The 13,353-nt window shown below is 42.6% G+C and overlaps 1 protein-coding gene across 1 annotated transcript in view; it reads right to left on the bottom strand.

Moving 5' to 3' along the window:
* The window catches only part of get3 (guided entry of tail-anchored proteins factor 3, ATPase), a 40,049-nt gene extending 27,051 nt beyond the window's left edge, over positions 1-12,998 (bottom strand). The window contains exons 1-2 of the mRNA XM_063035831.1: positions 12,837-12,998; positions 7,306-7,453 (exon numbers count right to left, since the gene is read on the bottom strand). Coding sequence (XP_062891901.1) covers positions 7,306-7,453; positions 12,837-12,976 — 288 coding nt within the window. The 5' untranslated portion in view covers positions 12,977-12,998. The remainder of the gene's footprint in view (positions 1-7,305; positions 7,454-12,836) is intronic.
* Positions 12,999-13,353: the final 355 nt, after the last annotated feature.

The raw sequence follows: 13,353 nt of genomic DNA, 5'->3' as shown, positions 1-13,353 counted from the left end.
ATTTTTTTCAGCCTGGACTGTGAATGATTAAACAATGTAGCCATGGAAAGTACAATTGTTTGTGTGTTATTAGTTTAGGCAGATTATCCTTGACCCTGGCACCCAGAAGGCAACATACATACCATCTGGGAATCTCATTCCCGTCCACAGAAACTTTCTGTTGCCCTAACTAATGAATCCCCATATCACCACAGCTCGCTTTGTCTTTCCTTCCCCATCTGAGTTACAGAGCCAGACTCAAGGACAGATACCTGACCACTATGACTTTCCTCTGGTATCCAAAGTGGTATACCTGTTGTTGAGGGGAATAACCACAGGGTACTCTGCACAATCTGTTTAATCCATTTTCCCTTCCATACTGTCATCACCTTGGGTCTAACTACCTTGCTCAATGTTCTAATACTCCCTCTGCCCTCCGTATGATCTGGATTTCATCCAGTTCCAGCTCCTTAACATGGAGGGTAAGAAGCTGCAGGTGGATGCACCTTCCCTCAGGTGATGTTGTCAGGGACAATGGAGGTCTCCCTGCCTTTCCCACATCCTGCAAGAGGAGCATTCAACTATCCTCCCTGGCAACCCTACTGTTCTAACTGGAAATATAAAGAAAGCCTCCGGAATCATTCTGGAATACAGTGATTCTTGAAAGATCATTACAAATGCCACTGCAATCTCTTCAGTCACAACTGTCAGAACCCTGAGGTGTAGTCCATCTGGTCCACGCAACTATCTACCTTCAGACTTTTTAGTTTCCAAAGTAACTTCTCCTTAATAAGAGCAACTACACTCACTTATGTCTCCTGACACTCTCACAAATTTCTGGCATAGTGCTGGTGTCTTCCATGCAAAATATTTAGGACCATAGCCCTCCTCATCCTTACCATTCATGAACCTATCCAAACCTCTCTTAAACATTGAAATCGATCTTGCATGCACCACTTGCATTGGCTGCTCATTCCACAATCTCATGACCCTCTGAATGAAGAAGTTTCCTCTCATGTTCTCCTTAAACTTTTCAGCTTACATCCTTAACCCCATATGCCTGCCATTTTCTTTGTTCCCTATTACTGCCTCTCATGTCATTTTCCAGTGGACCGATGTCCACTCTTGTCTCTCTTTTACTCTGTATAAAAAAAGAAGCTTCTGGTATCCTCTTTTCTATTACTGGCTAGCTTGCCTTCATATTTCAACTTTTCTCTCCTTATTGTTTTTTAGTTGCCTTCTGTTGGTTTTTAAGAGCTTCCAAATCTTCCAGCTTCTCACCAACTTTTGCTATATTGTATGCCCTCTCTTTTGCTCTTATGCTGTCTGACATCCCTTGTCAGCCACAGTTGTCTCATGCTCCCTTTAGAATGCTTCTTCTTCGCAATGAACCAATCCTGTGCCTTTCAAAAAACTCAAACTCCAGACATTGCTGCTCTACTGTCAGTCCTCCTAGTGTCCCTTTGCAATCAACTTTGGCCAGTTCCTCTCTCATGCCTCTTGCAGCATGCCTCAGGATCAGGACACCAGGTCAAGACCTGTTGCATTTGTCAGCCGGAGTCTGTTGCCCTCCAAGAAAAACTATCCCATGCACAAGTTGGAATTTCTGGCATTGAAATGGTTGGTGGTGGATAAACTGAGTGACTACCTCTAAGGGGCCAAGTTTGAGGTGAGGTGAGGATGGACAACAACCCCCTAACTTATATTCTGACCTCAGTGAAACTGGATGCCACAGGCCATTGGTGGTTGGCAGCATTGTCTGCCTACGATTTCAGCCTGAAGTACCGGCAGGGAAGCCGGAACATTTATTAACGACCTGGATGTGGGGGTAGAAGGGTGGTTGGCAAGTTTGCAGATGACACAAAGGTTGGTGGTGTTGTAGATAGTGTAGAGGATTGTCAAAGATTGCAGAGAGATATTGATAGGATGCTTAAGTGGGCTGAGAAGTGGCAGATGGCATTCAACCCGGAGAAGTGTGAGCTGGTACACTTTGGAAGGACAAACTCCAAGGCAGAGTATGAAGTAAATGGCAGGATACTTGGTAGTGTGGAGGAGCAGAGGGATCTCGAGGTACATGTCCACAGATCCCTGAAAGTTGCCTCACAGGTGGATAGGGTAGTTAAGAAAGCTTATGGGGTGTTAGCTTTCATAAATCGAGGGATATAGTTTAAGAGTCACGATGTAATGATGCAGCTCTATAAAACTCTGGTTAGGTCACACTTGGAGTATTGTGCCCAGTTCTGGTCACCTCACTATAGGAAGGATGTGGAAGCATTGGAAAGGGTACAGAGGAGTTTTACCAGGATGCTGCCTGGTTTAGAGAGTATGGATTATGATCAGAGATTAAGGGAGCTAGGGCTTTACTCTTTGGAGAGGAGGAGGATGAGAGGAGACATGATAGAGGTGTACAAGATAATAAGAGGAATAGATAGAGTGGATAGCCAGCGCCTCTTCCCCAGGGCACCACTGCTCAATACAAGAGGACATGGCTTTAAGGAAAGGGGTGGGAAGTTCAAGGGGGATATTAGAGGAAGGTTTTTTACTCAGAGAGTGGTTGGTGCGTGGAATGCACTGCCTGAGTCAGTGGTGGAGGCAGATACACTAGTGAAGTTTAAGAGACTACTAGACAGGTATACGGAGGAATCTAAGGTGGGGGCTTATATGGGAGGCAGGGTTTGAGGGTCGGCACAACATTGTGGACCGAAGGGCCTGTACTGTGCTGTACTATTCTATGATCTATGTTATTGATGCTGATGCTTTGTCCCGACAGGTGCACAAGGGACTGGACAGGGACACAGAGTGGGGGAGCGTTCCTGCACCGTGGATGAAGGCCATGTGTCAGTTTTCCATCACTGTGAAGGCAGAGGAAAAGGAGGGGCAGGATTGAGCGGTAGATCACTTGGGAGCTTCTGATGACACCATTCCCCAAGTTTACTGTATAACCTAACTGCTCTGAAGACAAATCAGCTGCCGGAATTGAGTTCTGGAGAAGTGGCAGCTGCTCAGTGAGACAACCCGGGAATCGGTATCATTTGGTCAGCAGCTGAAAACAGAGACATGGCTCAGGCAGAGAAGACAGTGCCTCCATTACTGAGAGAATGGCCTCAGTTGGAGTTACAGAACCAGATCCTATACCGGGTCACGTCACCCCCTCGACCAACCTCAGCGCTGCCAACTGGTTCTGTCAGAGAAGTATCGGAGGATGCGTTAAGTCGCTTCGTGATGATTCTGGACATCCGGGGGTCAAAAAGACCTATAGGTTGCTCAGAGACAGGTGTTACCGGCCCTGAATGAAGTCAGAGGTCAAAGACTACTGCAAGTCATGCATTCGATGCATACAGCAGAAGACAATGCCTATGCGGGCAGCTCCCTTGTCCCACTTGCAGAGTGCGGGGCCCCTGGACCTGGTGTGTATGGATTTCCTGTCAACAGAACCCGATGCCGGCAACACGTGAATGTCTTAGTCATCATGGATCACTACACCAGATATGCATGGGCTTTTCCTACCAAGGACCAGAGGGAATCTATGGTGGCCAAAGTGTTATGGAAGAAGTACTTCATTTATTATGGCCTCCCCGGGCGGATACATAGTGATCAGGGAAGGGATTTCGAGAGCAGACTCATTCACGAGTTACTGGGCATGCTTGGAGTCGAGGACCAGGTCCTATCACCCACAGCCAGAGAGGTTTAATCGGACCTTGCTCCGGACCCTGGAGATCAGCAAGAGGTGCAGGTGGAGTCAACGTATTGTGTGTGGAATGGGCTGCCGGCGACAGCAGTGGAGGCTGATACGACAGGGTCCTTTAAGAGACTCCTGGACAGGTACATGGGGCTTAGAAAAGGGCTATGGGTAACCCTAGGTAATTTCTAAGGGTAAGGACATGTTCGGCACAGCTTTGTGGGCCAAAGAACCTGTATAGTGCTGTAGGTTTTCTATATTGAACATCTGTACTCGAAATGAAGCTACTGGGTACTTGCCATATTATCTGATGTTTGGGCATGAGGCGAGGTTGCCCACTGACCTTTATTTTGGGACTGACGGGTGTCACGCAGGTGAGAAACTGCTAGAAAGTTCAGCAGTCTAATGAACAAGGAGGCAATTAAAAGAGAGAGACAATACGGCGCGAGCTGGGAAGTCACCATGGTAACAGCTCAGAATGGTTGAGCTAACGGACGCTGGAATTTTGGAGGGATTATAAAAGGTTGATCCTTCGGTCTGATAACAGCAGAGGAGACACGACACGAGAGAACTGCGGAAGCTACCCGAGAAACCACTGGTAGAGTTTAAGACCACCACGAAGGTGGAGGCGACGGACCAATTAATTTCGACCCGTGATTACCAGTGCGGGTAAGAGTTTGCCTGTGGGGGGTCTGCTGTTGGTGAACCCGTGCCGTGGGTTGGCAGACCGTTCCCTAGAAGGGGCTCTGTTCATCTGTGTCTGTGTGGGGGTCACACGAAGTGACTCTGAAGACTTCCCACAGAACATCTGTCCAGGTGACTTATCCACCTTAAGACCTTTCAGTTTGCCTAGCACTTTTTCCTTTGTAATAGCAATGGCCCTTACTCCTTCTCCCTGACACTCACAGACCTCTGGCACACTGCTTGTGGCTTCCACAGTGCTCATTAAGTTCATCTGCCATTTCTTTGTCCCCGATTACTACCTCACTAGCATAATTTTCCAGTGGTCCAATATCAACTCTCAACTCCCTTTGTATAACTGAAAAAACTTCTAGTATCTTGCTTTACATTATTGACTAGTTTGCCTTCATGTTTCATAGAAACATAGAAAATAGGTGCAGGAGTAGGCCATTCGGCCCTTCAAGCCTGCACCGCCATTTATTATGATCATGGCTGATCATCCAACTCAGAACCCCGCCCCAGCCTTCCCTCCATACCCCCTGATCCCCGTAGCCACAAGGGCCATATCTAACTCCCTCTTAAATATAGCCAATGAACTGGCCTCAACTGTTTCCTGTGGCTGAGAATTCCACAGATTCACCTCTCTCTGTGTGAAGAAGTTTTTCCTAATCTCAGTCCTAAAAGGCTTCCCCTTTATCCTCAAACTGTGACCCCTTGTTCTGGACTTCCCCAAAATCGGGAACAATCTTCCTGCATCTAGCCTGTCCAATCCCCTTAGGATTTTGTACGTTTCAATCAGATCCCCCCTCAATCTTCTAAATCCCAACGAGTACAAGCCCAGTTCATCCAGTCTTTCTTCATATGAAAGTCCTGCCATCCCAGGAATCAATCTGGTGAACCTTCTTTGTACTCCCTCTATGGCAAGGATGTCTTTCCTCAGATTAGGGGACCAAAACTGCACACAATACTCCAGGTGTGGTCTCACCAAGGCCTTGTACAACTGCAGTAGTACCTCCCTGCTCCTGTACTCGAATCCTCTTGCTATAAATGCCAGCATACCATTCGCCTTTTTCACCGCCTGCTGTACCTGCATGCCCACTTTCAATGACTGGTGTATAATGACACCCAGGTCTCATTGCACCTCCCCTTTTCCTAATCGGCCACCATTCAGATAATAATGTTTTCCTATTTTTGCCACCAAAGTGGATAACCTCACATTTATCCACATTAAATTGCATCTGCCATGAATTTGCCCACTCACCCAACCTATCCAAGTCACTCTGCATCCTCTTAGCACCCTCCTCACAGCTAACACTGCCACCCAGCTTCGTGTCATCTGCAAACTTGGAGATGCTGCATTTAATTCCCTCATCCAAGACATTAATGTATATTGTAAACAACTGGGGTCCCAGCACTGAGCCGTGCGGTACCCCACCAGTCACCACCTGTCATTCTGAAAAGGTCCCGTTTATTCCCACTCTTTGCTTCCTGTCTGCTAACCAATTCTCTATCCACATCAATACCTTACCCCCAATACCGCGTGCTTTAAGTTTGCACACTAATCTCCTGTGTGGGACCTTGTCAAAAGCCTTTTGAAAATCCAAATATACCACATCCACTGGTTCTCCCCTATCCACTCTACTGGTTACATCCTCAAAAAATTCTATGAGATTCGTCAGACATGATTTTCCTTTCACAAATCCATGCTGACTTTGTCCGATGATTTCACCGTTTTCTAAATGTGCTGTTATCACATCTTTGATAACTGACTCTAGCAGTTTCCCCACCACCGATGTTAGGCTAACCGGTCTATAATTCCCCGGTTTCTCTCTCCCTCCTTTTTTAAAAGTGGGGTTACATTAGCCACCCTCCAATCCTCAGGAACTAGTCCAGAATCTAAAGAGTTTTGAAAAATTATCACTAATGCATCCACTATTTCTTGGGCTACTTCCTTAAGCACTCTGGGATGCAGACCATCTGGCCCTGGGGATTTATCTGCCTTTAATCCCTTCAATTTACCTAACACCACTTCCCTACTAACATGTATTTCACTCAGTTCCTCCATCTCACTGGACCCTCTGTCCCCTACTATTTCTGGAAGATTATTTATGTCCTCCTTAGTGAAGACAGAACCAAAGTAATTATTCAATTGGTCTGCTATGTCCTTGCTCCCCATAATCATCTTTTCTCTTCTTATAGCTTTGGATGCTGAGTTCCCAGTCCCAGGGATCTTTCAGCCATGACCTCAGTGAGGCCCACAACATAATATCTGCCAATTTCTAACTGTCTTATATTGTATACCAAGTACATTCAAATATATCACCTTCAGTTCTGTATTCACTACCGTTCTTTCAAATTTTGTCTCCATGTTACCTGAAATTAAATTGTTTCTTTCTAAACTTTTGTCATTTTTTTCTTTATTCCACAGACTTCTGCAGCCTCTCCTGCACTCTTTCCATTTACTTTATTTATACTTTCCCCACATTGTTCAACCCACCCTCTGATTATCAAGTTTAAAGCCCTATCCACAGTCCTAGTTATGAAATTTGCCAGGACCTTGGTCAAGCATGATTCAGATGGATCCCAGCCCATCAAAATAGCTCTCACCTTCCCCAACAGCAGTGCCAATGTCCCACAAATTCAAACCCACTTCTCCCACACCATTTTTAAGTCACATATTTAACTTTAATTTTGTTAAGTCTGTGCTACTCTTTATAGTAAAAGATGGTTTAGGATGGAGAGTGAAAACTTATTAAATTCTAACAACACTTTTTCTCTCATGATCCTTCAACCAGAATCACGCTTTTTGCACGTCAAAACTGCAATACTTTCAGAAGTCTTTGAAATATAATAAATTAATCATCAGAAAACACTTCTAGTATAAAATAGCTGCAATGTTTCTTGCATATTTTAAATTATTGAATAAACTATGGAACATTATCCTGTACTGCTTACATTTTACTTACCATAGCATAGAGGTTGTCATAACCTTTCACTTTAGTTGGCACTTTGGAGAATTTCTGATCAAATGCATCAGAAATGTTATGGGCTGGATCCGTTGAAATAATCAGCACAGTCTCTCGGACCTCTGACAACTGCACAGCCAAGCTGCAACTGTTTGGTAGAAATAGGTTTCTAATTACACAGCTGTATTCACTGAGTGAAGTAATTTTTCAACAAATGGAAAACATCACAATTTAAACATTGTTAAGGAGCTGCCTTTATTGTGTTTTTTTAAAAATTGTAAGCTCCAACAATCTGCAAAATGATCATGACATTTTAGAAACGTTAATTGAGTTTAAAATTGTTGATTGCATGTCAGGAATAACTTCTCCACTCTTCAGCAGGATGCAGCAAGATCATTAATGATCAAAAGAAGCAGATACCTTGGTTTAGTAACACATAAGAGACCACATAGAACATTACAGTACAGTACACATCCTTCTTCGACCATTTAAGATCAATTTAAGCTACTCTAAAATCAACTTAACCCTGCCCTCCCACACAGTGCTTCATTTTTCTATCATCCATATGGCTATCTAAGATTTTCTTAAACATCCCTAGTACACCTGCCTGTATCATCATCCCAGCAATGTGATCTACATAATTAACATTCTGTAAAAAAAAAAATTACTTGTGACATTATCCCTTCTCTTTCCTCCATTCACTTTAAAATTATGCTCACTCATATATGTCATATCCACCCAGGGAAACATTCTCTCACTGTCTACTGAATTTATGCTTCTTATTATCTTGTGCACCTGTCAAGTCACCCCTCATCTTCACTGTAAAGAGAAAAGCCCTCACTTGCTCAACTTACCTTCTTAAGACATGCTCTCTAAGCCAAACAGGATACCACACATCCTGGTACATCTTTCTGCATTGTCTCTAAAGCTTCCACATCTAATGACGCAATCAGAACTGACACAACATTAGCACCTGTGTCTTTAAAACAAAGCTTTTTAAAAGACTCAGATACGACTGCTACCAATTGAATTTTAGCTGGCAAACTTACAAGTAGACCCAACTATGAAACAAAGGTAATATTATGGCAAGATTTAAGTCATTGTTGCTCCCAATCACTCCCAATTCACACAATTTATTCTACGAGAAGGATCAATGTCCTATACTCAAGAAAATATTCTGCAAAAATGGTCAGGGAAGAAAAGAGCTAGACATAACTGTCAACAGATTACTTAAGCTTGTATTTTCCTTAACCTTATGCTTGGCTTAGAAGTAGTCATTGTAAAGGCTTCAAAAACTATTCGTACCTCAGCTAAATTCTCATGTAAGTGGCAAATGCAATTATTATTTCTGACACAAAGTCAATTTCTACTACACCACAGTAACAATCAATTTAAAATCCTAATGGAAATATTCCATCAATACCTATCTGCTTTTAGGAATGTTAATGAAGACAAAAAGAATGACAGAAATATTCAGATCAGGCAACACCTCAGAGAGAAAAATTGATTTAACAAGTGAGGTCACTGAAGGATTATTGAACTTGAAAATATTTCCTTTCCACAGACGCTGACAGACAGCTCACAGACATTTCCTCCATTTCATTTTCATTTCAGATATCCAGTATTTGCTTTTTCTTCAGTTTTTTTTAAATAAGAAAGCCATTACAAATGCCTTCAACCTGTTTGTGACATTAAAATCTATTGGAAGATTAAGTTTTGATTTTCATTTGAATGGTGATTCAGAACCTCCAAGAACATAATAATTAGGTGTAAGAGTAGATCATCAAGATCATGGTTAATCAACCTCAATTCTTGCACAATCCGCACATTCCTTAACACCAAAGTAATTGATTTTGAAAGAACAATGACAGAACCTCTAAAACTTCCAAGTACAGAATAGCAAAAATTCACCACCGCTAAGTGACAAAATTTCTCACCATCCCTTATTCTGAAACTGTGATTGCTGATTTTAAATCCCATGGCCAAGGGAAGCATTCTCCCCACATTCACTCTGTTGAACATTTCGGTTTCACTGAGATCTTGTCCATCTGAACACGAAGACTACAGAACTAGTTGATTTAATCTGATCCCAATGACAAACCATCACTAAGATGATTCTTTGCTAAACTACATGACAAATACCACACACAAAATGCTGGAATCAAAATCAGATTTATTATCTCCAGCATGTATCGTGAAATTTGTTAACTTAGCAGCAGCAGTTCAATGCAATGCACAATCTAGAAGAAAAAAATACTAATAAATAAGTAAACAACAGGAATTCTGCAGATGCTGGAAATTCAAGCAACATACATCAAAGTTGCTGGTGAACGCAGCAGGCCAGGCAGCATCTATAGGAAGAAGCGCAGTCGACGTTTCAGGCCGAGACCCTTCGTCAGGACGAAGGGTCTTGGCCTGAAACATCGACTGCGCTTCTTCCTATAGATGCTGCCTGGCCTGCTGCGTTCACCAGCAACTCTAATAAATAAGTAAATCAATTACAGTATACGTATATTGAATAGATTAAAAATCCTACAAAAAACAGAAATAATATATATTAAAAAAGTGAGGTGGTGTTCAAGGGTTCAATGTCCATTTAGGGATCAGATGGCAGAGGGGAAGAAGCTGTTCCTGAATCACTGAGTGTGTGCCTTCAGTCTTCTATACCTCCTACCTGATGGTAACATTGAGAAAATGGCATGCCCTGGGTGCTGGAGGTCCTTAATGGATGCTGCCTTTCTGAGACACCATTCCTTAAAGATGTCCTGGGTATTTGTAGGCTAGTACCCAAGATGGCTACAACCATCTGCAGCTTCTTTTAGTCCTGTGCAGTAGCCCCCCACCATACCAGACAGTGATGCAGCCTGTCAGAATGCTCCCCACGGTATGTCTATAGAAGTTTTTGAGTGTATTTGTTGACATACCAAATCTCTTCAAACTCCTAATGAAATATAGCCGCTGTCTTGCCTTCCTTATAACTGCATTGATATGTTGAAACCAGGTTAGATCCTCAGAGATCTTGACACCCAGGAACTGAAAACTGCTCACTTTCTCCGCTTCTGATCCCTCTGTGAGGATTGGTATGTGTTCCTTCGCCTTACCCTTCTGAAGTCCACAATCAGCTCGTTTGTCTTACTGACTTTGAGTGCCAGATTGTTGCTGCGACACCACTCCACAAGATGGCATATCTCGCTCCTGTCCGAACTCAGCGGGTCAGACAGCATCTATGGAGAAAGAGTTTTTAAAAAATGGTTTGCTGTTTTCCATAAAAGCTGCCTGACCTGCTCAGTTCCTCTAGTATTTTGTTTGTTTCCTGGATTTCCAGCATTTGCAGATTTTGTTGTATTCGTGGTTATATGGCAAATACACTCAGAGGCCACTTTATTCGGTATACCTGCTCATTAATGCAAACATTTAATCAGTCTATCATGTGGCAGCAACTCAATTCAAAAAAGCATGCAGAAATGGTCAAGAGGTTCAGTTGTCGTGCAGACCAAACACAGAGTGGGAAAGATAACTAAGTGACTTTGACCATGGATAATTATTGGTGCCTGATGGGGTGGTTTGTGTATCCCAGAAACCTGTTCAACAAGTATATATATATGTATGTACTCTGATAATAAATTTTACTTTGAACTTTGAATATTGAAATATTGAAAGACAAAGATAGAGTGGATGTGGAGTGGATGTTCCTATATTTGGGGAGTCGAGGACCAGAAGGCACAACCTCAGAATAGAGGGATGTCTGTTTAAAACAGAGATGGAAGGGGAATTTCTTTAGCCAGAGGGTGGTTGTGGAGATAGCTGTGGAGGCCAAGTCATTTAGTATATTTAATGCAGGGGTTGACTGGTTCTTGGTTAGTCAAGGTGTCAAAGGTTACAGGGAGAAGGCAGGAGAATGGAGCTGAGAGGGCTAATAAATCAGCCATGATGGAATTACAGAGCAGACTCGATAGGTCAAGTGGCCTCTCCTGCTCCCATGTCTTATGTACTCCAGGTGCAGAATCATAAGACATCTTAACTCCTAAACTTAAATAAGTCTATAAAAGGCTAATATATTAGAATCAGTATTAATATTACTGTCATATGTTGTGAAATTTGTTGACTTACAATGACAGAACATTGCAATTCTCAATATCTATAAATGACAATAATATAAATATAATTTAATTTTAATATAAAAAATTAAGTAGTACAAAAAGAGAAAAACTAAAAGAAAACAGTAAGCTAATTTACATGGCTTCATTGTCCATTGATGACAGAGAGGAAGAAGCTATTCCTAAAATTTATCGAGTGTCTTCAGGCTCCTGTACCTCCTCCTTGATGGTAGCGATGAGAAGAGGGCATGTCCTGGGTGATGGGGGGCCTTAATGATGGAAGCCGCCTTTTTGAGACATCACCTTTCGAAGATGTTCTTGATGCTAGAGGGGTCACTGCCCATGATGGAGCTGGCTGAGTTTGCAACTTTCTACAGCTTTTTCCAATCTTATCTGTGGCCTCTCCATACCAGAGAGTGATGCAACCAGTTAGAATGCTCTCCACAGTAGATCTGTAGAAATTTGCAATAGTTTTTGGTGACACACTAAGTCTCTTCAAACTTCTAATGAAATATAACCACCGTAGAGCCTTCTTTGTAATTGCAGCGACATGTTGGGCCAAGGACAGGTCTTCAGAGATGTTGACACCTAGGAACATGAAACTGCTCACCCTTTCCTCTGCTGATCACTCGATGAGGACTGGTGTGTTTTCCCTCAACTTCCCCTTCCTGAAGTCCACATTTGCTTTCTTGGGAAAAATCTAACGAACAACCAAGGTATTTTATTAAATAAAAGAATGTGAGGGCAGTACTTTCTTAAGAGTCAGAATTATACACCATGAGTTGCTGCCACATAATTGGCTTAATATATATATATATACTTTAATGAGCAGATATACCTAATAAAGTGGCCACTTTATTTGTCATATAACCACGAATACAAGAAAATCTGCAAATGCTGGAAATCCAAGAAACACACAAAATACTGGAGGAACTAAGCAGGTCAGGCAGCTTTTATGGAAAACAGTAAACCATTTTTTTAACAGATTCAACCCTCCCAATCACCAAGGATACCCTCAGAGGCACACTTTCTTCTCATTACTATCATTAGAGAGGAGGGACAGGAGCCCGAAAACCCACATTGAATGATGAAGGAACAACTTCAACACTATCAGATTTCAGAACGGTTCATAAATCCTCATTATACCTTTTCTGTTAAAATATCCCAACCGACACTCCAACTGTCTACAGACATTATCTAGCCCACTGAATGCCTACAGTATTGTGTGTGCGTTGTACAATTTTATATCGTTGCACTACACTGCTGCGACAAACAATAAATTTCATATTATACAAGTCAGTGACAATAAATGGCGATTCTGATTTATTAAAACACTCTGCCCGTAGACCGTTTATGATCAGGGTTCCCGCCTGCCTCGGACAGAAGGCCGGGATCCAGGAGACGCACATTCTGTGCGGGGCTTCAGCCAGTTACCTGCAGGTGGTTTTCCCTACTCCTCCTTTGCCGCCCACAAAGATCCATTTAAGCGACTTCTGCTCAATAATGTTGGTCAGGGTGGGCTCCAACGGCTCCACGTCGATAGCGTCCTCAAACTCCTCATCCATGCCCGCCATCTTCTGCCGTCACATGATCATTCTTCTCCTCTCAGCAGCGTTAATTGGTGCAGTACATGCCTCCTCGCTAAAATACCTCTTAATTTTAACGTAGTTCTTTATCAACATACAATTGAACATTCAAGTATTTCAAATTTCTGGATCAGTATTCTGAAATGCATTTTTATAATAAAATACATTCCGTCACTGTTTCACGACCCATTATCCTTTGCGGGTTCTGTTTGGCCAACTTTTCCCTTTACAAATTGGTTCTGCAGGATTCATTATGTTGTAAAATACACAATTATGCGTGTGGATAGTGTCTGAGCGGTTATTTTGTTCATTTAACATTTATTCCTTTCAGAACTATCAGTGCTCCCAGCAGGCATAGCGGCCGG

This window comes from Mobula hypostoma, chromosome 29 (assembly GCF_963921235.1).
Source record: "Mobula hypostoma chromosome 29, sMobHyp1.1, whole genome shotgun sequence".
Classification (NCBI taxonomy): domain Eukaryota; kingdom Metazoa; phylum Chordata; class Chondrichthyes; order Myliobatiformes; family Myliobatidae; genus Mobula; species Mobula hypostoma.
This window is presented reverse-complemented; position numbering and strand designations above follow the sequence as displayed.